At 44.1% G+C, this 26,083-nt stretch overlaps 1 protein-coding gene across 50 annotated transcripts in view; it reads right to left on the bottom strand.

The window, feature by feature from the left end:
* Positions 1-1,405: 1,405 nt before the first annotated feature.
* The window catches only part of LOC110533900 (protocadherin gamma-C5), a 143,420-nt gene continuing 118,742 nt past the window's right edge, over positions 1,406-26,083 (bottom strand). For 13 of the 50 annotated variants that reach the window (XM_036990316.2, XM_090186664.1, XM_090186667.1 and 10 more), the window contains exons 2-6: positions 7,495-7,556; positions 7,181-7,255; positions 5,605-5,661; positions 4,520-4,629; positions 1,406-3,700 (exon numbers count right to left, since the gene is read on the bottom strand). In XM_036990316.2, coding sequence (XP_036846211.2) covers positions 3,453-3,700; positions 4,520-4,629; positions 5,605-5,661; positions 7,181-7,255; positions 7,495-7,556 — 552 coding nt within the window. In that variant the 3' untranslated portion in view covers positions 1,406-3,452. Of the gene's footprint in view, positions 3,701-4,519; positions 4,630-5,604; positions 5,662-7,180; positions 7,256-7,494; positions 7,557-9,050; positions 11,877-12,327; positions 16,200-16,311; positions 21,667-22,590; positions 25,996-26,083 lie in introns of those variants that run through there. The other 37 variants (XM_036990334.2, XM_090186670.1, XM_090186673.1 and 34 more) reach the window with 13 other exon arrangements.

Below are 26,083 nucleotides of genomic sequence, written 5' to 3'. Positions count from 1 at the left end.
GTAGGTTGTCATACTTTAACATACCTTAACATCTACGTTGTTAAAAGATGACATAAGTCATTAGGATGTCATTCGTTATAATGGCGTTATAAAGTGTCCACAGTTCAGGGTAACTCCTCCCCCTGCAGGTCACGGCTCTGTCCTCTGAAGAGAAAAGAACTGTAAATGGCTTTGAGTTTATGATCTACTTCCCAAATCTCTACAGAGCCCTATTCTGTTTTACGTCTTTCTGACGTCTTTCTGCCTTCACATTCCCCAGTTGATTAAATGTGGGCTGAAAAATAGGTCAGGTCTGATTCAGAGCGCTATGGATTTAAAGAGCCCACAGAACTGCTCATCTTGGTAGAAAATAGATTTCTGAGCATGGAGGGGAAAATGGACTGGGATCCATCACTCAGCTAGCAGTTCATCCACACACGTGTCATTCTATGTTATCAATACATGAGCTGAAGAGAGTCACTTAAATTGATGGTCTTGCTAGGTGCTGAGTTGCCAAGGGACCTTATTAAGTATGTATGAGGTTTGGAATGCCCAGGAGAAAAGAGACAATAGCCGTGTAAAAGTTTAGAATGCTATAAAGTGGGGGAAAACTATGGGGTGTGTGAAGTTTAGCATGTTATAAACATGGAGAACTAGGTGTGTGTGAGGTGTAGCATGTTATAAACATGGATAACTAGGTGTGTGTGAGGTGTAGCATGTTATAAACATGGAAAACTAGGTGTGTGTGAGGTGTAGCATGTTATAAACATGGATAACTAGGTGTGTGTGAGGTGTAGCATGCTATAAACGGGGAAAACTAGGAGTGTGTGAGGTTTAGCATGTTATAAACATGGAAAACTAGGTGTGTGTGAGGTGTAGCATGTTATAAACGGGGAAAACTAGGAGTGTGTGAGGTTTAGCATGTTATAAACATGGAAAACTAGGTGTGTGTGAGGTGTAGCATGTTAGAAACAGGGAAACTAGGAGTGTGTGAGGTTTAGCATGTTATAAACATGCAAAACTAGGCACGTGCGAGGTTTAGCATGTTAGAAACAGGGAAAACTAGGAGTGTGTGAGGTTTAGCATGTTATAAACGGGGAAAACTAGGCGTGTGCGAGGTTTAGCATGTTATCAACGGGGAAAACTCGGCGTGTGTGAGGTTTAGCATGTTATAAACACGGAAAACTAGGCGTGTGTGAAGGGTAGGTAAAGGGTTAGGATCCCATCCACTCCATCGTCTGTGGCTAAACTGTGCTGAACAAAGAGTGGAATGCTTCTAGCAGAGCCATGGCACCAGTTCAGTCAACTCCAACAGACAGGCTCCAATATAGCCTCTGCCATTAGCTATGATAATCCCCTGCCTCCTGCCAGCTAACAGAACACCATTCATCAGTAAAACACAACAAATTCTAAGGAGAAGACATGATTTTAGAATACATTTTTATTTGGAAATGTCAGTGTTCAAAGAGTAAACAAAAACAAACAAATTAACAGCGATATAAATATTAGCATATAAAATAAGAGTGTAACAGGGAGAAGCGCTAAGCAATTTAATACGAAAGATAATACAATAGAATACAGAGGACTATTCCAGCAGAAGATGCATATATATTTATATCCATATGAGCAAGGGTGGCATTCCATTAGCATAAACAATTGATAAAGATCACAAACACAGGAAGAGGTACAGGGAAATGGAATCACACCTTAAAGACATTTAGGTGTTGAGTGTTACACTTTAAAGTTTGGAGTGACCAAAGAAAGAATACGATAGAGAGAAAACACAAAAATATGCACAACAAATTTCACAAGCCTCTAGCTACGGCTGTCTGTTGAAAGTTTTAGTTTTGTTTACAGCTCGGTTAAATCAGTCAGCTCAACTCTTAGTCACTACACCACTACATTTCATCTGAAACACATATTTTTTTGGTTGAAAAATATTCAAAACATTCCAGTACTAGCCAGCTGTGTGGTTGTGGTCAGAGAGTGATGTGTCTCTCTAAGATTCATACAGACTAGCTATGTGTCTTATTTACATAGGGGCAGGGTGTCTGTGCATCTGGGGTTTTGGCAGGTTAAAGGATGGACTGAAAACATTATCTGTGCCCCAGACTAGGAGTGGAGAGAGAGATGGTCTCTGTCCATGATTCTGATATGTCCCTGAACTCCGCAACAAGGCTTATCCATAGGATTCTGTAAATGGTCCATACAGAACATCCTACGGTGCCTGGAGTTGTAGTGTACTGAACATGTGGTCTGGTCAAGGTTCTCCTAGAGAACTACGGAATAAAGACTGTGAACTAAAAAGGTGATGAGAGCACATTTACCGGCGAGATACTGTACATGTGGCAAGAGGACAGAGACTGTCCACCCTTTCCCCTCCCTCTGCCCTTACCACACACCCAACCCTGGGGGCGGGGTCTCAGGACTGTCTATGAGCCTTGGAGAAGTCCACAGTGCAGAGCCAATCACACTGGGCCAGCCCGGCATAATGTTGATACAAAGAAACGCAGATACAATATCTAAATAATGTTGGTTCTAAGTTAATAAAACACTGATCCATCTTTACCATGTTACATTATATGAACAAAGTTATGCTTTAATGCCACTCTACGGGATTCTACCAATAAGGATGGAAAAAGGTGACAATCGTGGCTCAGATGATGTAAATAACCACAGAATCCTGCTTGGGCAAGATTTTAAAAAGCAGCTGGATACACTTTGATGGTCACCACTGTAAGTAACATTAAATCAGCATCCGTTCTTTTGCTTGCAAGTCATATAACTACATTGAACCTTACAGGCGTTGTAAGTTGTTAATGCTACAGTACGCATTCTCATGAAATTGGTACTTTCCTGATGAAGTTGAGCTAGCCTCTTTTATTAAATGTACGTGAGCGTCGGCTCATCTTCAGTGGTTCTTCATCTTCAGGATGAATCATGCATGTCTTGTCTATTTCATCCCTTAAAAAGAGCTAAACGCGAGTTCTCTAAAGGAACCTCAACAAGGTGTACGTGTAATCCGTGTCACCATAAGAAGCAGAACTACTTGGCATTTTAGAGAAACATCGAACGGTTTAATAAAACAAACCATCGGATAGTTTTTTTTTGTTTTTCTTTAGAATACTATAATACAGAGCTAGGTCACTACATGAATTCCAAGTCCTTGAAATCCATCTGGATCCAATATAAATCTAATGTCATCTTCCTCCCCCTCCCACCCCACATAGAACACACCAATAACCTCTGCCTGAAGTAAGCTGTGATGACCATAGAAGCAAGAAGTACAGCGGTTGCCCATTACAAACATTTGCAGTGACATATGCTCACAAACATCCAAAATTCTGGGACTATCAGATTGAATAGCATAAGAAAAACAAAGATCAAGGCTTCCAATGAGGGAGGACGCTCGGCTGTATGGGGGGGGGCAGGGTCTTGGTTTCTGTGGCGATGAGGCTTGGTGCTAGCTTGGCTTACTTCTTGTCCTTCTTGGTGGACTTCTTCTTGCTGGCGGGGGTCTGGGCAGCGTTGGGGACATCGACCTGGGGCATGGCCTGTGGCGGGCCCTGCAGGGCCGGCTGGGGCATCATCTGCTGGGGGTTGGCCGTCAGGGTGGCCGTGCTGCCGGGGATGTAGACGTTCTGGCGGTAGTCGGGCACATGCTGCATGGGGAACTGGGCGTTGTAGCGGGGTCCAAGGGTCGCCGTCGCCTCGCTCACCTCTGAGAGAGAGAAGGGAGGGAGGGAGAAACGGTTATAGCTGGGTGTGTTGTGATGCTGTGAAGAGAGAGGAACTCTCCTAACTGAGGGTCATTTCTGCACTGCATTGCAGCTCCAGTTCAGCACTGTTCCGAGCCAGCCCCTTTCCTCCCCCACACTCACAGCATATAGAACCTCCGCTCTCTCTCACAGAACAAAACAACTAAATGCGGGACATTCAGATATCATCAAATATCATTTGGAATTGAGGATTAAACTGACTAATTGCACACTAATAGAGAGAGAGGCAGTGTGCAGGTTTCTGGGTGACTGCAGCTATGGAGCGTTTGAAACAAAGAGCTCTGTGTGCCATAGTCCTCATGCGTTGGTTCATTCACACACAGGGACTGCTGAGACACACTGTGGTCTATACATGTGTACTTGGCAGACCATCTCTCTTGCTCTGTGTCCTAATGGGGGGCACACAAAGGAAGGATGTGCTGTTTCCTTATCAACTGCCACTCTGATCTAATCAAGTTGCATGCGCTAAGAATCTAGTGCCTGAGATGCTGCTCTCTAACAGGGCTCTCTCTGTAGCTCTACCCAGTGGCAGAGAGCTCTCCATCTCCCCATTTGTATGCAGTATCAGTCCTCAACAGAGAACAGAGATATTTCAGTGTCACCAGTCCCCTCTCTGTTAGAATGCATGAACAGATGCTCTCTCTTTCCCTTTCCCTCTTTCCCTCCCTTCCATACAACTATCCATGGAGATAACCTTGTGAGGTAGTGGAAGATAGAGACAAAGAAATGGTATTTCTGGGATATATAGGCCGCAGACTCACCGTTGGCAGCAGCCATCAGAGCCTGGAGCTGTTCAGCCTCAGTGGGGGGGTTGGGCCAGGGTCCTGTTCCAACTATAGCACCACCTGCCCCCTCAGGATGGGGGCCAGCTCTGGAGGAGAGGAGGGGGATGAGTCAGTATAAGAGATACACTCAAATCTCTCTCTTTCACCGTGACTCTCACTCTCTCATGAACACATACACTCTCACATAATCTAAACCTCTCTCTCACACACACACACACTCTCCTCCCATCATGATTGTCATCATGGTGACACCAAGCCTCCAGAAGCCATTTTGAGTGAGCACCTGCATCACAGAGCACAGAGGAGATGGAGGCTGGGAGAAGACATTGGATCAGGAAGCGCTACACATGTTACTAGTTAGCACAGAGCCGCAATATGCAAGCAGACAATCACACAAACAGAGTAGAGACTAAACGAGCTGTTCGGATGCTATGTGCCTTGTACCCATGCTATGTGTTAGAAAAGAGGGGGATGAGGAGAGAGGAGAGAGGAGAGAGGAGAGAGAATGTCTGTATGTTTCATCAATAAGAGACTGGATTGTTGATCAGATGTTATCAATGTTCTTCTCAATCCCTTAACTTGCCACTGGTCAAATCTGCAATGTAGGATTGTGGAGAAAATGTTTCATTGAGTTTGTAGGGTTTATTACATCCATATGGGAGTCAGTAACACATACACACACATGTGCGCGCAAGCTTACACACATACACTCACACACACAGATAGACAGAAACAGGCCGACAGAACCACAGGGACATGGAAATCTACACTACGAATAAAAGGACAAACTACACAGTTCAGCGAAGCCTCCAAACCCAAGTATACAACACAGACCACGCAGCGATGCTGAGCTTTGCACATCTACAAACACCTCCACAAAGCCTCGACCCATTTCAAATACACAGCTAGACTGCAAGAGCATGTACAGATTATCACACGTTCAACAGCCAGAAGCCAAGCTTGTCTGTACACAGCTGCGCCAAGCCTACAGCCTGTCAGACACCAGCATGTATGAGAGCAGGATGCCGCCTTGCACAGTCAGCAAAGCCACTCTACTCTACCTCGCCTTGCCGTATGGTGTCCATCTCTGCTGGGTGCTGGTGCTGTACCTGTACGTGCTGAAACACAGACGATCACCTCTCACTCTTTCAGTCGAATGCCAGTCAGATGGACTCCTTCATTAGCCAACCAGGTTCATGTTCAGTTTCTATCTAATGAACTACACTGCATGACCAAAAGTATGTGGACACCTGCTTGTCAAAAATCTCATTCCAAAATCATGGGCCCTCCTTTTCTGGTATAACAGCTTCCACTCTTATGGGAAGGCTTTCCACTAGATGTTGGAACATTGCTGCGGGGACTTGCTTCCATTTAGCCACAAGAGTATTAGTGAGGTTGGGCACTGATGTTGGGCGATTGTATGCTGTAGCGTTAAGATTTCCCTTCACTGGAACTAAGGGGCCTAGACCGAATCATGAAAAACAGCCCCAAACCATTATTCCTCCACCACCAAACTTTACAGTTGGCACTTTGCATTGGGGCAGGTAGCGTTCTCCTGGCATCCGCCAAAACCTAGATTTGTCCATCGGACTACCAAATGGTGAAACGTGATTCATCACTCCAGAGAAGGCTTATCCACTGCTCCAGAGTCCAATGGCGGTGAGCTTTACACCACTCCAGCCGACATTTTCCATTGCGCATGGTGATCTTAGGCTTGTGTGTGGCTGCTCGGCCATGGAAATCTATTTAATGAAGCTCCCGACGAACAGTAATTGTGCTGACGTTGCTTCCAAAGACAGTTTGGAACTCAGTAGTAAGTGTTTCAACCGAGGACAGACAATTTTTACACACTACGGCAGTCCCGTTCTGTGAGCTTGTGTTGTCTACCACTTTGCGGCTGAGTCGTTGCTACTCCTAGACGTTTCCACTTCACGATAACAGCACTTACAGTTGACCGGGGCAGCTCTAGTAGGGCATAAATTTGCCGAACTGACTTCTTGGAAAGGTGGCATCCTATGACGGTGCCAGGTTGAAAGTCACTGAGATCTTCAGTAAGGCCATTCTGCTACAAATGTTTTACTACAGAGATTGCATGGCTGTGTGCTCGATTTTCTACACCTGTCAGCAACGGGTATGGTTGAAATAGCCGAATCCACTAGTTCGAAGGAGTGTCCACATAGTTTTGTATATACAGTGTGCATAGTGAATCGACTTCTATTTTGTGCCAGCACGAAATAGAATTGTACAATGACAAATTACAAGTAATTGTCTTTATGTTAAGGAATCTACTATGACACTTTCTATTAATTATACGGTATATAATCAGTGGCTAATAACTTCACAACACTCAGATGCTCAACAGTTTCTCCACCAGTAGAGCCACAATCTGTTAAGCCAAGATCTGTGTGATAATCCAAGCATCTTTTGCTAAATCAATGAGGCACCACATGTCACATCAACAACTACTATTGCATTGTACCTCAAACCTCACTCACACTACAGCCATCGGATTGCGATTCATTGATTTCTTCTGCAAGTACACTTACAGCTAGCTACACAATCATCACAGTATCGACAAATCACTTCTACTAGTAGAACTTTACTAACACAACTACTGTATAACAGACGTTAGATTACCCATTATTTTGCCGGTCAGTAGTGCCAGTGTTATTGGATCTTTGCGTAGAGTAGTGGGGAACCAATCTGTACTGTCTGTTCAAACACACAACTGCCTTAGTCTTTAAGACTTTCAATGGAATGCATATCATAGACACACATGACTAATTCACATTAAGTAAAATGCAAGTGTGAAGTTGTGTGTGTGTGTGTGTGTGTGTGTGTGTGTGTGTGTGTGTGTGTGTGTGTGTGTGTGTGTGTGTGTGTGTGTGTGTGTGTGTGTGTGTGCGCACCCGTGTGTGTTGTGTGTATATTTAAATGAGCTGAACACTTACCCACTGGGTCCGGGTCTCTGTCCCTGCTGGGTAAAGCGCCAGTCATTGTTGGGTGGTTTTTGCTGGAGGGAGAAAGGAGAGGAAATATACTGTTAGAATATGCAGTGGCAGACACACAGGCTGCTCCTCCACTGATGTCTATGGAGGCATGTCATCTCCAGTCACCAGCACTGGAAACCATTTTGTCATTCAGTGGGTCATGAAGAAAGAAAATGTCACAGGGCCATGGGGAGAGGAGAGTAAGAGAGTAAGAGAGAGAGAGAGAGAGAGCAGTGTGAGAGAGCAGTGTGAGAGAGCAGTGTGAGAGAGCAGTTTGAGAGAATGTGCTTGAATTATTGAACAAGCTATTGTGTCAGTGCTGTGCTTGAGCGAGTCCGCTGGGAGGAAGGATCATCAAACATACTCCTGTTACAGGCAACTTCAAAACAAGTTCAATAATGATAAAGCTTTAACTAGAGTTCTCCCAACATATTGTAAACAAAAAAAAAGCGGTCCACCCAAGCTTTATCGACTTTAGATTAGGACACAATATATCTCATTCAACACCCTAGATCATTAGCCAAATCCAGGCTCCATCTATGGGTTTAGTAGGGCTGTGCTACTGGCCAGTGCTGCCTGTCAGAAAGAGTCTGTCAGTGGGGCAGTAATCTGCAGCCCTGCCCTGCCTCACTGATCCTCTAAACCCTGGGCTGGATTACAAGGACAGAGCACTGCCAGGCCTGAAGCCTAGAGAAGCTCTTTGGCCAGGACTGTAATACTCTCATACACTGGACTACTCTCTGTGAAGGGTGATGTGCCAAGCAGCAGTTATTACTGTCGTTTTATATGAAGCTTTAAGGAGTCATACAGTTCAATACACAGAAATGCTCAGCGATATGACAAATATAGGTCTGGTTAAGGCAGGTCAACCATTCTGGCATCCTTTCAGGATACAATAAAAGGCTATCCTCTCTATGAAGGTCTATTTCCATCTAAGTATGACTGAGCCTTGACTATGAGTATTGCCAGCTAAAGGAATGAGTCACAGATAGACAGAGAGAGAGGCAGACACTCTGTTTGGTGAGGTCATGAGAGGTGGCTACTGGCTATAGGTTCAGGGCAACAACCCTAATCTATTAGCTTCACCTCATTCAATAAGCAGTCAAAGGTCAACAGCTGACCCCAATATCCTCATTATATGACCTGTACTGCCATATACCCCCACATCCTACTCATCATGTTCCTCCCCATCACTGTGCAAAGGAACACATGTTGAGTGAGAACACTCTCACTGTAATAGCCTGTCTACTACAAAGAGGTTCCCCCTGCAGTCCTATAAAATGTTCAGCCTCCTCCCAGGCAGACAAGAGGATTCACTGCCAAACAAAACAGTCTGTAGTTTGCTGAGAGTTCAACACAATTAAATCACTCTGTACTTGCCTGAGAGGTAACCACGAGTGCTTTACAATTAAACACCCACATGCGTTCACTAACACAAATACATAGTCATGTTTAAGTCGGGTCTTGTCTCTTTTGCCAACTTAAATTAATACGGTATTCGTTTTGAGAGAACTCACCTTTTTGGCTTTGCTAGTGTGTTTATTGGTGAGGGTTACACTCAGAGTGTTCTGGTTCATCATGGGAGTCTTAACGAACACAAAGTCCCTGTCACTGCTGGAGAGGGTGGGGTAACAGGGTCTGTAGGTGTGTGTGTGCGGCTCCTGAGGCCCCACCACCACTTTCATGTAGCGCAGAGGCCCGTCTTTATTGAGCTGCAGGTGGAGGTCTTTATGAGAGTGGGAGTGAAGGGCCTGCCTGGTGCCCAGGCCCAACCAAGTCAGGTATCCTCTGTATCTCATCCAGCGCATCACCATGGCAACGATTGCCACCAAACACACAACCGAGACGCAGGTCAGACAGCCAATCAGGGCCAGGGTGAGGCCAGACCCCCCACTCTGTTGCCTGGAGGGAGCACTCCTGATCTGAGAGGACGCGTCTGTACCCTTCTCAGACACAGTAATATTGACTGGCACACTGGTGGAGAGAGCGGGCATACCATTGTCCTGCACCAGCACTATGATAGTGAATGTAATATCTTCCTCCTCAAATCGAAGGGCTGTTCGCACCTCCCCGCTGTGGGCCCCAACATGAAAGAGCCCTGCATCCCTCCCTGAGAGACTGTAGAAGAGCCAGGCGTTGTGCCCACTGTCTTGGTCCACACACACCACCCTGTTGACCAGGTGGCCTTTGCTAGCCGATCGGGGCACAGACAGCTGCAGCACACCGTCTGGGGACGGAGCGGGGTAAATCAGGGCAGGAGAGTGGTCATTTTCATCAATCACAAACACATGCACAGTCACGTTAGAGCTCTGTACAGGTGTCCCCGCGTCCCTAACCTGCACCTGCACCCAGAACACATTCATCTGCTCGTGGTCGAGGGCTCGCACTGCATACAGGTTCCCGTTCTCAGAGTTTATGTAGACAAAAGAGGACACAGGCGAGCCCTGCACCTCACTCTCCAGGATGGTGAAGGAGAGGTGAGCGTTCTGGCCCAGGTCCTGGTCGAACGCAGACACAGTCAGAATGAGTGCACCAGGGCCATTGTTCTCCGCTATATCAACAGAGTAGGAGGACTGGGAGAAGAGGGGGGCGTTGTCATTTACATCTGAAAGAGTGATCACAAAGAACTGTTGTGCAGAGCGAGGGGGAGAGCCGAAGTCTGTGGCTGTCACGATGATGGTGTATTCAGACACAGCCTCTCGGTCCAAAGGACCGTCTGTCACCAGGGTATAGTGCTCCTCAAAGGGGGATATCAACCTAAATGGCAGCCCATGGGGGATGTGGACGTTAACCTCCCCGTTTCTACCAGCGTCCATGTCCCTGATACTTATCAGAGCTATAACAGTGCCTGATTCCACATCCTCCTGGACCATTTTAGATAGTGAGTTTATGATGATCTTCGGGCTGTTGTCGTTCACGTCTATTATTTTGATTTGAATGTGGCAGGAGCACTCCATGGCAGGGGTCCCTCTATCCCTGGCTTGCACAGTGATATCATAAATGTCCGACATTTCATAATCAACCTCCCCTTTCACTCGGATTTCTCCACTTTTGGTATCCAATGTGAAAAGTTTCAGCACTGTTTCTGAGGTGTACTTACTAAAGAGGTAAGATATCTTTCCATTATGACCATAATCAGCATCCGATGCATTGAGTTGAGTCACTAAAGTGCCCTGTGGAGAATTTTCAAACAAACTAACAGTTTTAAATGGTTGGTCAAATACCGGGGCATTATCATTGACATCTAGTATATCAATAACAACAGAGGTAGTCCCTGATTTCTGTGGCTGTCTGCCGTCTGCAGTCGTAAGCAGCAGGTGAAACACCGCCTGCTTTTCCCTGTCTAGCGGTTTGTCCAATAATAACTCGGGGAATTTGCTGCCATCACTTTTTGATTCAAGTTTCAATATGAAACAGTCGTTAGGACTGAGAGTGAATGTGCGTAATGAGTTGATGTCTACGTATAGATCTTGCGCGCTGTCCAAACCAAACCTAGTGCCCGGCGCGGCCGCCTCAGACACTTCAAGATAAATATTTCCTGATGGAAACTGAGGGGAATTGTCATTTACATCCACTATCTCCACAACAACACGGTGTAATTCCAGAGGGTTCTGAAGAACAAGTTGAACAGTAAGAGAGCATGTCAAAGTTAATCCACAAAGACTTTCTCTGTCCATAGTTTGTCTGACAACTAAAACTCCACTCGCATTCACGTCAAAATACTTGGCATTAGACTCCGACATAACTCGTGGATTTCTGTTTACAAGCATTGGTATGTTGAGGCCCAAGGCCTTCGCTATGTCCCCGACAAAAGCCCCCGGTTTTAATTCTTCTAGTACGGAATAAGAAAGCTCAGCGGAAAATGACGCTCTGTATAAAGCTGAGAGAAACAGACAGAACAGAGGCCTTCCCGCGGCCTTTCTCCTTGTGTCCAAAACTCCCATTGTTCAACTCCTCATGTCAGGAAAATATCCTACTATATTCTGAACCACACAGGTTAAAAAAATAAGTCTGCTAGAGCTTCAATAACTTGAAAATATCATATTGCAAAATAAATAAGTGAGGAGAAGCTAACACCGACTTGCCTTGACGCGCAAAGTTCCTATAGCTACTGAAAGGAAACTTTTTTTCAGAGGTGCCTGGGTCTCCAAACAAAGACAGGCAACTCTCCAATAGTAGTACAATACAAGGGGTCCTATTCATTGTGTCACATCTGCTATAAACGCGCGTGCAGGCGAACGCACACACGAACACACTCACATGCTCACACCCTAACAATAAAAGACTGGTTCTGATTTGAAGAGTAACACATGTTACTTCCGTAAAGGAATACAGGAAGAAGAGGGCCAAATAAAAAAGAAAAGATGAGGGAGATCATGATAATACAATACAACAGTGTCTTCCTTTTTCTCCTGGACTTCTGGGGGAAAAAACATGCAAAAGCTTAGCTACATCTGGCAAATCGATATTTGTCCCAGCAGGAGAATAATTATTGGAGCCTTCACGAATAGAAACTGAAACAATGCATGTATCATAACACAATTGCCACGAAAGTAACTGAGATGTCATATGGCCGGTCATCTGAGTAATAATACATATTTAAAGCAATTGTAGGCCAATACCATCACAAACGCACACTTTTAGAATAAAATGCTTGATACTTTGAATTACATGCGTTATGTACCACATTCATCCGCTTATAAATAAACAATACAGCACTGTCCTCGTTCTTATTATGCACCTGAGGGTTTAGTGCTGACTGAATGTCAGTCACCATAGTCAGTCTTTGCTCACCTGTTGGCTCTCGAACGTCCACGCGCTGTCAGGTAATGATGCATCAAGCACGTTTATCATGTCCTGAAAGTCAGTGGTGCTGCTGGGTTTAACGAGGGTGAAATCACTGAACTCGGACACTGGAGAGAGACACGACCTGAAGGACTGGCTCTGAGACAACATGTCCCCTCCCAGGACCTCCACATACTTAATAGGGCCGTCAGTGTTGAGCTGGAGCTGCAGGTTTCTGTTGGGATTCTTGTATCCGTCAGAGTCAGCCCGTCTGATACAGCAACTCGAGCTGCTCCTACTGTTCCTAACGCATTTCACCACTAAGATGAGAAAAGTCAACAAAGACAAAACGGACACAGAGGCCAGAGAGATGATCAAATAAAAGGTGATTTTACTGTTTCTCTTGCTGGGCTCGGCTGTTTTCTGGCGGAAGTCCGAGATGGGCTCGTGGAGCCCGTCCTCTAACAATATGTTGACTGTGACTGTGGCGGACTGGACCGGCTCCCCATTGTCCTGTATCTCTATAAGCAGCCTCTGAGAGGAGTCATCCTGCTCTGAAACAGCGCGTTTAGTCCTCACCTCCCCTGTGTAAAGATTCACACTGAACAGAGACGAGTCTGTGGCCTCCACCAGCCTATAGGAAATCCAGGCGTTATGACCCGAGTCTGCGTCCACTGCCGATATCTTAGTGGTCAGGTGGCCTGCTTTAGCGGACCGGGGCATCTTCTGATGGGAGACCGAGCCCATGACAGCGGAAGGGTAAATAACAGCGGGTACATTGTCGTTCTGGTCCAGTATAAAAACATGAACCGTGACGTTGCTGCTCAGAGACGGAGAGCCGTGGTCCTTTGCCTGCACCTGTATCTGAAACACCTTCAGTTTCTCATAGTCAAACGAGTGCATGCTGTAGATGCTGCCGTTATCTGAGTTTATGTAAATATAGGAGGAGACAGACACGTCTTGTACTTTAGAGTCTAATATAGAATAGGAGATCTTGGCGTTATCTCCAATATCCATATCCAATGCGGACACGGAGCATATAATATAACCAGGTGTGTTATTCTCATTTACGTACACAGTGTACGCAGTGTCTGGAAACCTAGGTGGATTGTCATTTACATCCAGAATACGGACTGGGATGGTTTTCTTGCTGGTGAGAGGAGGGGAGCCCGCATCAGTAGCCGTTATCTCTATGCTATACTCTGGGAACGTCTCACGGTCCAGAACACCATTGGTGACTAGTGCGTAATGACTGGAGATGGAAGGTTCCAATGTAAAAGGATAGCTTGGTTGGATTTGTAGTGTCACCTTTCCATTGTCTCCAGAGTCAGGGTCCCGTGCACTAATCAAAGCCACTACAGTCCCTTTGGGTGCGTTCTCGCGCACTGGGCTTGGTTTAGATGTGAGGCTAATTTGGGGAGAGTTATCATTGACATCTATGACATCAATCTGAACGTTGCACTGTCCTTCCATCTCAGGAATGCCTTTGTCTTTAGCAATAATTTCGATTCGGTACGAGGGAGTGCTCTCGTAATCCAGCGTACCCTTCAAATACATTTCCCCCGTTTTTGGATCAATTTCAAACAAAGACTTTACAGACTGTGCAGTATGGTCACCAAAAGAGTATTCGATCTCTCCATTTGGGCCATCGTCCAAATCGTTTGCCTCGACCTTTAGGAACGACGTGCCCTGTGGAGTGTTTTCGTTTAGAGATACTTTGCATAACGGATGTTTGAATATGGGGTTGTTATCGTTGTTATCTAAGACAATAATTATAATCTGTGAGGTCCCAGATCTAACTGGAGAGCCACCATCAAGGGCGGTTAACAACAGCTGATGTCGAGCCTTATTCTCTCGGTCCAAAGCTTTCTCCAGACATAATTCCGGAACTTTTCTTCCGTCATCTTGATCCTTTATTTCCAAGCTGAAATGTTCGTTTTTGCTGAGAGTGTAGGATTTTAATGAATTATCGCCAACGTCAGGATCCTGCGCGCTCTCCAAAGAAAATCGCTTACCTGGGGCAGTGGATTCTGCTATTTTCAATGTGCGCTCAGATGATTGAAAATGAGGAGCATTATCATTTATATCCTGGATGTTAACTTCCACTCTGTGAAGCTGCAGAGGGTTCTCAATGATGACTTCTAATGGCAAGAGGCAACTGGCGCTTTGTCCGCACAGACTTTCTCTGTCAATTCTATCGCTGACAACTAGCTCGCCCTTACCTAAATCCACACTGAAATACTGTTTACCAGCCACAGACGCTATCCTCATTTCACGAAAAAAAATCTCTGATACTTCCAAACCCAGATCTTTTGCTATATTTCCAACCACGGATCCCAAGCTCAGTTCCTCTGGAACTGTATAACGAATCTCGGCTCCTGTTGTATTCCAAGACAAACAGAAACACAACAGCCATTGCATTAGTCCTCTCCAATCACTGAGGCACGTGCTATCCTTCAAGCTCAATTTCTTCATATTGCTATATCCCGAAAAATTAACAAGTGGAAAATATGCTTAAAATAAAATATTCCAACGAATTTGTTATTGATCACCTCTCCTTTTTAACCAAGTATCTAATTCCATTGTGAATGAATGGCTGAGCAGAGCTCCGTCTCTCACCAGCTCTGTGCATTGTATGGGCTACTGTGCTGTGGCTGGAGGAGGGAGTAGATCTCTTTGTACAGTTAAGCATGCTATTGGTGCACAGCGCAGCACTATATAAACCAACTGAAAACAGAGTAGCTCTTAAAGTCATAGCCAGCTTTCTGCTGTGGGAGTATGCGTTGTAAACCTGCTAACACATTCAGATCATATTTCATGAAGAAATTGAAATATAATCATGAGGTAATACAAAATGCCTGCTTTCCCCATTGCACGAATTGTTATGAAAATAATGACAGTGATGATAAAAGTAATAGCCCTTTATCTGAGGTCAAAACAAACCGTGTTAAATTGACTTAAAGTGTACATATGTCCAGTAGATGTGTGGGACATGATGCAGCAACAAAAAAGAACGCTGACGGTTTCGGGGCCAGTGGAGAGCGCGTGTCACTGTCCATGGTGCTGAAATGTACAACCCTTCTCTGCGCGCGTGGAAGAGAACAAAGATACCAGTTCCTGGGAACATATCCATGCTCATTAATTAATCCTAATTTCTGTCACAGATATACTTGTTCTGTTTATTTGAGTATAAAACTTGCATTCACAAATAGCACAAAAATACGTAATTTCCACGAACCTATGAAATGTTGAGGTTCTTTAAAACTCTGTGGGATTTATGTGTTTGTGACGTTCTAGTAAAGAAATGGGCTAAAGCAAAAATGATAGCTTCGACTGCGCAAATAGCATGCAGGCCTGGTGTAAAACACAACCATGCGGGGAAAGAAGGGAACTGACCGTGTGATGTGAAAAAAGCATCGTTTATGTAATTGTCACTTAAAATTGTTCTTCACATTTATGATGAGCAAAAAATACATTGAAGCCATGCCGTTCCAACTCATAATTCTTTCCAGTGATAATATGTCACTCAAATTAATGCTTTTACTCTGGCTGACCTCTTGGCTCTCGAACGTCCATGCACTGTCAGGTAAATATGTATCAAGCACGTTTATAATGTCCTTAAAGTCAGTGGGAGTCTCATCCTGCCATAGAGGGGTGATAATAGTTTCTACCCAAACCGTTTGGAGGCTACAGACGATTTTGACAGAAGACCGATTTTCGGGATGTCTCATGGTCTGACTAACAGTGCTCTAGCTCTGTCACCTTTCACCGCATATGCGGAAGAGCGGCATCAGCGGATGTGTTGGATTGAGAAGCATCCAATGCAAAACATCTATACATTATTCGAGCTTTAAACGCTGTCATAAAGACTGAATGCAAAACAACCCAATTATATAGAATCGAAATGAATAGAAGTGGAAAAACCCAGTTCCAGGAGATACAGTCATAAATGAAGAACGATATAAACCGGTGGTAATAAAAACATACGCTCACCTGTTGGCTCTCGAACGTCCACGCGCTGTCCGGTAAAGATGCATCAAGTACGTTTATCATGTCCTGAAAGTCAGTGGTGCTGCTGGGCTTAACGAGGGTGAAATCACTGAACTCGGACACTGGAGAGAGACACGACCTGAAGGACTGGCTCTGAGACAACATGTCCCCTCCCAGGACCTCCACATACTTAATAGGGCCGTCAGTGTTGAGCTGGAGCTGCAGGTTTCTGTTGGGATTCTTGTATCCGTCAGAGTCAGCCCGTCTGATACAGCAACTCGAGCTGCTCCTACTGTTTCTAACGCATTTCACCACTAAGATGAGAAAAGCCAACAAAGACATCACGGACACTGAGGCCAGAGAGATGATCAAATAAAAGGTGATTTTACTGTTTCTCTTGCTAGGCTCGGCTGTTTTCTGGCGGAAGTCCGAGATGGGCTCGTGGAGCCCGTCCTCTAACAATATGTTGACTGTGACTGTGGCGGACTGGACCGGCTCCCCATTGTCCTGTATCTCTATAAGCAGTCTCTGAGAGGAGTCATCCTGCTCTGAAACAGCGCGTTTAGTCCTCACCTCCCCTGTGTAAAGATTCACACTGAACAGAGACGAGTCTGTGGCCTCCACTAGCCTATAGGAAATCCAAGCGTTATGGCCCGAGTCTGCGTCCACTGCCGATATCTTAGTGGTGAGGTGGCCTGCTTTAGCGGACCGGAGCATCTTCTGATGGGAGACAGAGCCCATGACAGTGGATGGGTAAATAACAGCGGGTGCATTGTCGTTCTGGTCCAGGATAAAAACATGAACCGTGACGTTGCTGCTCAAAGACGGAGAGCCGTGGTCCTTTGCCTGGACCTGTATCTGAAACACCTTCAGTTTCTCATAGTCAAACGAGTGCATGCTGAAGATGCTGCCGTTATCTGAGTTTATGTAAATATAGGACGAGATTGACACGTCTTGTACTTTAGAGTCTAATATAGAATAGGAGATCTTGGCGTTTTCTCCGATATCTGGATCTGAAGCGGACACTGAACACATTATTGATCCAGCAGCATTGTTCTCTCTGACGTAAACAGTGTAAGAAGGTTGGGAGAAAACTGGAGGGTTGTCATTAACATCTAAAATATTAACTGTTATTATTTTATTCGAGGTCAAATGTGGGGACCCGGAATCGGTTGCTTCAAGCTCAATACGGTATTCAGGATATTTCTCCCGATCTAAAGATGCACCAGTCACTAGTGCGTAATGATCTGCAAATGAGGGATTTAATTTGAAAGGGTAATCTGAAGACATACGAAGGGAGACCTTGCCATTGTCCCCAGAGTCTAAATCATTTGCACTAATTAGAGCTATCATGGTACCTACTGGGGCATCCTCTCTAATGGGTTTGGGTGAGGAGGTGATGGTTATCTCAGGTGAGTTATCATTAACATCTACAATAGTTACCTGGACACCACCGTGTCCCTCCATAGATGGCGTGCCTTTGTCTCTAGCGCATACATCAAATTTATATGAATGACTTTTTTCGTAATCTAATGCGTCGGATAAAGTAATAGCTCCTGTGTCTTCATTGATTACAAATAGCTTTTGAATGGACTCTGCTGTATGCGATTCGAATGAATACTCTATTTTACTGTTTGGGCCTTCATCCAAGTCGTTGGCTCTAACTGTCAATACTAATGTCCCGGGTACTGCATTTTCACTCAGTTGGATTTCATACAAGTCTTGGTCAAAGCTAGGCGCATTGTCGTTTATATCTATCACCATCACAGTAACATGCGTGGTTCCAGATCTTGCCGGAGTACCTCCATCAACCGCAGTAAGAATTAGGTTGTGCACCGGCTGCTGTTCCCGGTCTACAGTCTTTTCCAGAACAAGCTCGGCAACCTTTGTGCCGTCTTTATTGTTTTTAACGTTCAAAGCAAAGAAGTCATTTTTATTCAGAGAATATGAGCGCAAATAATTTATCCCGACGTCATGGTCCTGCGCTGTTTCCAAACGAAACCGAACACCAAGTAGAGTTGATTCGGGCACTTTTATAGTGTTCTCGCCTGACATGAAAAGTGGAGAGTTGTCATTTATATCCAGTATTTCCACCTCAACCCGATAAAACTGAAGTGGATCCTCAATGATAACCTGTAGTGGTAACAAACAACTCGCGCTTTGTCCGCACAGACTCTCTCTGTCTATCCGTTCATTTACAATGAGCTCACCCTTTCCTAAATCCACAGCGAAATATTGCTTACCAGCCCCGGGGGCTATCCTCAGTTTGCGATCAGAGATTTTAGCGATGTCAAAGCCTAAGTCCTTAGCTATATTTCCAACAACAGAGCCCACGTCCAGTTCCTCGGGAATGGTGTATCGAGTCTGCGCCTCTATTGTATTCCACAAGACAAAAAACATCCACAGCACCAGCCATGGCAACATCTTTATCTTGACTATCGTCCACATCTCCACAAATAGCGTGCAATAGATAAAGCACTTGATCCGTCACACATCGTAAGAGAATGCAATGCAATTACCAAATACCCAGCAATTTCTTAAATGAACGGCTAAATCCAATACATGTAATGTACATCGATGTTAGCCCAGCTATGTCTCTCCCAGCTCTGTTCATTGTAAGGGATATGGTGTTCAGGCTGGGGAGGGACTAGATCTCTTTGTACAGTTCGGCACATGATTGGTTTACAGAGCTCCAATAGATTACTATTAGGAGCAGCTCTGAGTTAAAGTAACAGTGGAGCCAAAGATATAGGCTGAGGCAATGTTCCCTCTAAACTGCGAGCAGGGGCCGTAGCCCAGAGACTGCTGCGCAGCTCCCCCGGGACAGCCACGCAGAGCGCAGAGGTAATATCATCCCATGGAGAGAAGCACAAGATGGAACTTTCTATTGTTTTCCCTGTTAGTTAACACAATCAACGTTTCCCTTTACTGTGACAATTGTGATTGAGTCAAAGCAATATTAGCCACTTTCAATGCAACATCCTGAAAGAAAACGAACTGTGACAGATATTGTTGAAGGCAGAACACAGGACTATCAACAACGCAGGTCCTACAGGCCCTAGTTTTGTCGCACCTGGACTACTGTTCAGTCGTGCGGTCAGGTGCCACAAAAGGGGACTTAGGAAAATTGAAATTGGCTGTACACAGAGAGCTAATATTAATAATATGCATGTCAATCTCTCTTGGCTCAAAGTGGAGGAGAGATTGACTTCATCACAAGCTGTATTTATGAGAGGTGTTGACATGTTGACTGCACCGAGCTGTCTGTTTGAACTACTGGACACAGCTCGGACACCCATGCATACACCACAAGACATGCCACCAGAGGTCTCTTCACAGTCCCCAAGTCCAGAACAGACTGGGAGGTGCACAGTACTACATAGAGCCATGACTACATGGAACTCTGTTCCACATCAAGTAACTGATGGAAACAGTAAAATTTGATTTAAAAAACAGATAAAAAATACACCTTATGGAACAGCGGAGACTGTGAAGCAACACAAACATAGGCACAGACACACACACACTCACACACAATAACATACACACTATACACACATGTACACATGGATTTTGTACTGTAGATATGTGGTAGTGGTGGAGCAGGGGCTTGAGGGCACACAGTGTGTTGTGAAATCTGTGAATGTATTGCAATGTTTTTACAGTTGTATAAACTGCCTTAATTTTGCTGGACCCCAGGAAAAGTAGCTGCTGCCTTGGTAGGAACTAATGGGTATCCATAGTAAATACAAATACAGGACTCAGCCCGTACTCTACACAGGCCGGTGCAGCATAACCAATCAGAGCTGCAGTAGGTCTATAATGCAGACAGATCATTGCCATATATGGATCTGAGCCATTTATTTTTAACTGGACTGTGTTTACAGCATGAGTGGTCGTGACTAGATGCACTTGTCTTGAGATCAAAGCAAGAGCTGCATGTGCACATTTTGTTCATATCCTTTGATAGTGAGTTATTAACCCAGTTATAGATCATTTGTAGTCAGTAATAGGAGAGTGATTGCTTCCTACAAGGTTAAAAAAACCTGTGCATTTCGAGACATCTTTGAAAAGCAAGTCAGGTCAAGAGGTTTTTTTGTCTTAAAGGGGAAGTGCTGTGTTCGAGACAGGCTTAAATAGCCAATAGGCAGAAGGTAGCATACTTTTTCAGATTCTCTGTAATAATGGGGGAATAACAATTAATTTTTATTTTGTTAAGTGGTTTATTCCATCAAACAACACAACAGCATTTTCAGTCACCTCCTTGTCTGAAGGACAAGTGGATAAACAGATTAATGTCAAGCCCTGCATGTTTTTTTTTCATAAGTCTACTGGAATGTAGGCCTACATTGAACACAGATTGGCTGCTACTGTAGGCTGAATGACAAAACAGCTATTTCTATGTTAACATGTTATGGGATGCGTGTTCTCCATTGTTTTTGATTGTAAGCCACACTGGTAGGCCTACATTATGATCAAATAGCCACAGTAGCCTATTTGGCCACTGTTAAAACGGTAACTTAATGTGTGTACAGCCTCAGTGTTCACAGTAAACGCATGCAGGAAGTTGCATAGACTCTTTACAACTTTATAGTTTGCGCTCAGCTGACTTGAAATTTGCTCGGTGCCCAAAAATATTAGAGGGAACATTGGCTGAGAATTAATGTAATAGGCCGGCATAGAGATAAAGATGAACTGGCTTGATTACTTTATATTTTAGTGCGCCATATAAATCATAGGCCAATTATTTGAACTGAATGCCACCGTGCTTTTTACGTTATAAAACATGTAATTATCAAATGGGATATGTGATAAAACTGGCTATGTGATCAAACTGTGATGAATCCAGCCAGGTCACCTGTGATACAAGTCAGATTTAGACGTCCATCCATGTCTGAGGACATCGGGAGATGACGTGGAAACCAGCCACTAGAGGCAACGATGAGTGCTGTTACCTTCAGGTAGGTTTCTGTTGTGGACGGGAATGGTGAATAGGAGTAAGCGTCAGCATGTGCCTCGCGCAGGCCAGGTGCAAACGGTTGCATGTTCAAATCCAGCAATATAAAGTTTTTTTAAGATAATTGTTTTCAGCCTATCCCAAACCTTAACCATTCAGAGTTAACGCCTGAACTTAAAAATTCGGGTGTTAATTCCTAAACGTAACCTTAAAAACACTTTGAAATTTGACGTTTGGATCAACTTTCAAATGTAACGTTTGAGAAACATGGATGAGCATCTAATTCTGACGTGAGACTGTGAGAGCTTGTTTACAGCAGACTGGAAGAATGTAACACTGTAGATGTAGGGCAGTTTAGGGTTTCATGAATTGACTGTTACAAGATGCACACGTGGAACCTTTCATTTTTATGAATATATCCCACTGCATTAGTATTTGGCTAAGCTACATTGTTTAGGCAATGTATGAGTTATCTTAGTGTATTTGAACTATGGATGAATAATACATTGAAAAGAACACATGAGAAATTATAGCGACATGTAGTCTAAACATAAATTGCATGTAGGCCTACAGCAAATTGCTGAAAAACACTGTTCTAAAATAGCAAAACAATGCTATAGAAAATGTCTTCCAGTTCATATACAACATAAATAAGGTATGCCTTTGAGTCAGAATTAATGTGCAGGAAGAATACATAGGTTTGTTTTCACTTTCAGCACCACCATAGTGGGCGTCACTAGTTACCACAGCCACAAAAGTTATAAACCGCGCCTATTTCTCTACTTAATATGTGCTTTAAAATCTAACCACACTGCTAACCTTAAGCATAACTTTAAACTTAAATTAAGACCAAACAGCTTATTTTTGATTTCATGAATCTTTACAATAGCGTCTAGTCATTTTGACTTTGTAGATGTGGTAACTAGTGAAAACCCAGGGTAGAGGACAGTGGCAAACTGAACCAATGAGGTTAGACAGCGAAGCAAAAAAAACGATTCAAAAAATGAAAAGTTCAAATTAATGCTAGAAACCTCACCTGAAAAGTGTCAATGAAAGAAGAAAATACTAAACGAAACCCCTGGTGCTATTAATGTTATTTTCATTGCAGAGTACAAGAAAAGTATTTACGAATCCAAGCAACAATCTAGACAGTAAAAATATGCCAATAAATATCGGTCGTTCCTTTTCACTTTCAGCACCACTGCAATGGACAGCGCGGAAATGAAATATACCGTAAACAGCCATATTATGCATTGTAAGGCGAATATATCTGTGGAAACAATAGCACGTTTATCTTCAATTACCAATTCAAACAATGTGCTCACCTGTTGGCTCTCGAACGTCCACGCACTGTCAGGTAAAGATGCATCAAGCACGTTTATCATGTCCTGAAAGTCAGTGGTGCTGCTGGGCTTAACGAGGGTGAAATCACTGAACTCGGACACTGGAGAGAGACACGATCTGAAGGACTGGCTCTGAGACAACATGTCCCCTCCCAGGACCTCCACATACTTAATAGGGCCGTCAGTGTTGAGCTGGAGCTGCAGGTTTCTGTTGGGATTCTTGTATCCGTCAGAGTCAGCCCGTCTGATACAGCAACTCGAGCTGCTCCTACTGTTCCTAACGCATTTCACCACTAAGATGAGAAAAGTCAACAAAGACAAAACGGACACAGAGGCCAGAGAGATGATCAAATAAAAGGTGATTTTACTGTTTCTCTTGCTGGGCTCGGCTGTTTTCTGGCGGAAGTCTGAGATGGGCTCGTGGAGCCCGTCCTCTAACAGTATGTTGACTGTGACTGTGGCGGACTGGACCGGCTCCCCATTGTCCTGTATCTCTATAAGCAGTCTCTGAGAGGAGTCATCCTGCTCTGAAACAGCGCGTTTAGTCCTCACCTCCCCCGTGTAAAGATTCACACTGAACAGAGACGAGTCTGTGGCCTCCACCAGCCTATAGGAAATCCAGGCGTTATGGCCCGAGTCTGCGTCCACTGCCGATATCTTAGTGGTCAGGTGGCCTGCTTTAGCGTACCGGGGCATCTTCTGATGGGAGACAGAGCCCATGACAGCGGAAGGGTAAATAACAGCGGGTGCATTGTCGTTCTGATCCAGGATAAAAACATGAACCGTGACGTTGCTGCTCAAAGACGGAGAGCCGTGGTCCTTTGCCTGGACCTGTATCTGAAACACCTTCAGTTTCTCATAGTCAAACGAGTGCATGCTGAAGATGCTGCCGTTATCTGAGTTTATGTAAATATAGGAGGAGACAGACACGTCTTGTACTTTAGAGTCTAATATAGAATAGGAGATCTTCGCATTCTCACCTATATCTGGATCTGATGCGGAAACTGAACACATTATTGATCCAGCAGCATTGTTCTCTCTGACGTAAACAGTGTAAGAAGGTTGGGAGAAAACTGGAGGGTTGTCATTAACATCTAAAATATCCACTGTTATGATTTTAATGGAGGTCAAAGCTGGGGACCCTGAGTCCGATGCTTCAAGCTCAATACGGTATTCAGGGTATTTCTCCCGGTCTAAAGTTGAATGTGTTACTAGTGCATAATGATCTGCAAATGAGGGATTTAATTTGAAAGGGTAATCTGAAGACATACGAAGGGAAACTTGACCATTTTCTCCCGAGTCCAAATCCTTTGCACTAATTAGTGCTACCATGGTACCTACTGGGGCATCCTCTCTAATGGGTTTGGGTGAGGAGGTGATGGTTATCTCAGGTGAGTTGTCATTAACATCTATAACCGTCACCTGAACATCGCTGTGCCCCTCCATAGATGGCGTGCCTTTGTCTCTCGCACATACATCGAATTTGTAAGAGGAACCCATTTCGTAATCTAACTCGTGTGACAATGTTATTTCTCCTGTCTCTTGGTCGATAGCAAAACGTTTTTGCACGTCATCTGGTGTTTGTGACCCGAATGAATAAACTATCGCACTGTTAGAGCCCTCATCTAAATCGTCAGCTTTAACAGTCAACACTAACGTTCCAGGATTGGTATTTTCACTAAGATGGATCTCATACAAGTCTTGCTCAAAACTTGGTGCGTTGTCATTGTTATCCAAAACGATAACTGTAAATTTCGCTATTCCCAATCTAGCAGGAGAACCTCCATCAAATGCCGTAAGAATGAGATGGTGGACAGACTGCTTCTCTCTGTCAACGGCATTTTCCAGAACAAGTTCAGGAATCTTTGTTCCGTCTCTGCTATTCTTAACATTCAGCTTGAAGAAGTCGTTTTTATTCAAGGTATAAGAACGCAGCATATTCGCTCCAACATCAGGGTCCTGTGCCGTTTCCAACGGAATTCTTGCCCCTGGTAGAGTTGATTCCGCCACATTAACTGTGTTTTCTTCTGACTTGAAACGTGGAGAATTGTCATTTATATCCAGTATTTCCACCTCAACTCGATAAAACTGAAGTGGATCCTCAATGATAACCTGCAGAGGTAACAAACAACTCGCGCTTTGTCCGCACAGACTCTCTCTGTCTATCCGTTCATTTACAATGAGCTCACCCTTTCCCAAATCCACAGCGAAATATTGCTTACCAGCCCCGGGGGCTATCCTCAGTTTGCGATCAGAGATTTTAGAGATGTCAAATCCCAAGTCCTTAGCTATATTTCCAACAACAGAGCCCACGTCCAGTTCCTCAGGAATGGTGTATCGAGTCTGCGCCTCTATTGTATTCCACAAGAGAAAGAACATCCATAGTGCCAGCCATGGAACAATCTTTATCTTGACTAGCGTCCACATCTCCACAAATAGCGTGCAATATATAAAGCACTTGATCCGTCACACATCGCAAGAGAATGCAATGAAATTACCAAATACCCAGCAATTTCTTAAATGAACGGCTAAATCCAATACTTGTACATCGATGTGAGCCCAGCTATGTCTCTCCCAGCTCTGTCCATGGCAAGGGATATGATGCTGTGGCTGGGGGAGGGCATAGATCTCTTTGTACAGTTCAGCACATGATTGGTTTACAGAGCTCCAATAGATTACTATTAGGAGCAGCTCTGAGTTAAAGTAACAGAGCAGCCAAAGATATAGGCAGAGAGTTAGTGTCATAGGCAGGCATAGAGATAGAGATGAACTGGCTTGATTACTTTGTATTTTAGTGGGGCATACAAATTATAGGATAATAATTTGAACTGAATCTTTTTTTATGTCCTAAAACATGCATTTATCAATGATATGGATATGTGATTAAACTGGATATGTTGTCAAACTGTGATTAAACTGGAAGAGTAACATTGTAGATGTAGGACAGTTTAGGGTTTCACGAATTGACTGTTACAAGATGCACATGTGGAACCTTTCATTTTGATCCATACATCTCACTGAATTAGTATTTGGCTATGATATTTTTTAGGCAATGTATGACTTATATTAGTGTATTTTGGAGAAGCAATACTTTCAGAAGAACACATAAGAAATTCTTGGCTACAGATCATTTGCATGTAGGCCTATATCATATTGCTGAAAAACACTGTTTTAAAATAGCACAAAATCCTATAACAACATAAATAGGGTATGCAGTTGAGTCAGAATCAATGTGCAGGAAGAACGCATACATTTGTTTTCACTTTCAGCACCACGGTAGTGGTCGTCACTAGTTACCATACCCACAAAGTCATAAACCTTGCCCATTTCTACAATTTACCTTCTTAAAACGTGATTTTAAACCTAACCCTAACCTTTACCACACTGCAAACTTTATGCGTAACCATAACCTTAAATTGAGACCAAAAAGCTTATGTTTGCTTTCATGAATTTTTACAATGGAGCCATTTTGATA

Source organism: Oncorhynchus mykiss, chromosome 10 (genome assembly GCF_057628025.1).
Source record: "Oncorhynchus mykiss isolate SJ-2025 chromosome 10, ASM5762802v1, whole genome shotgun sequence".
Classification (NCBI taxonomy): Eukaryota; Metazoa; Chordata; class Actinopteri; order Salmoniformes; family Salmonidae; genus Oncorhynchus; species Oncorhynchus mykiss.
This window is presented reverse-complemented; position numbering and strand designations above follow the sequence as displayed.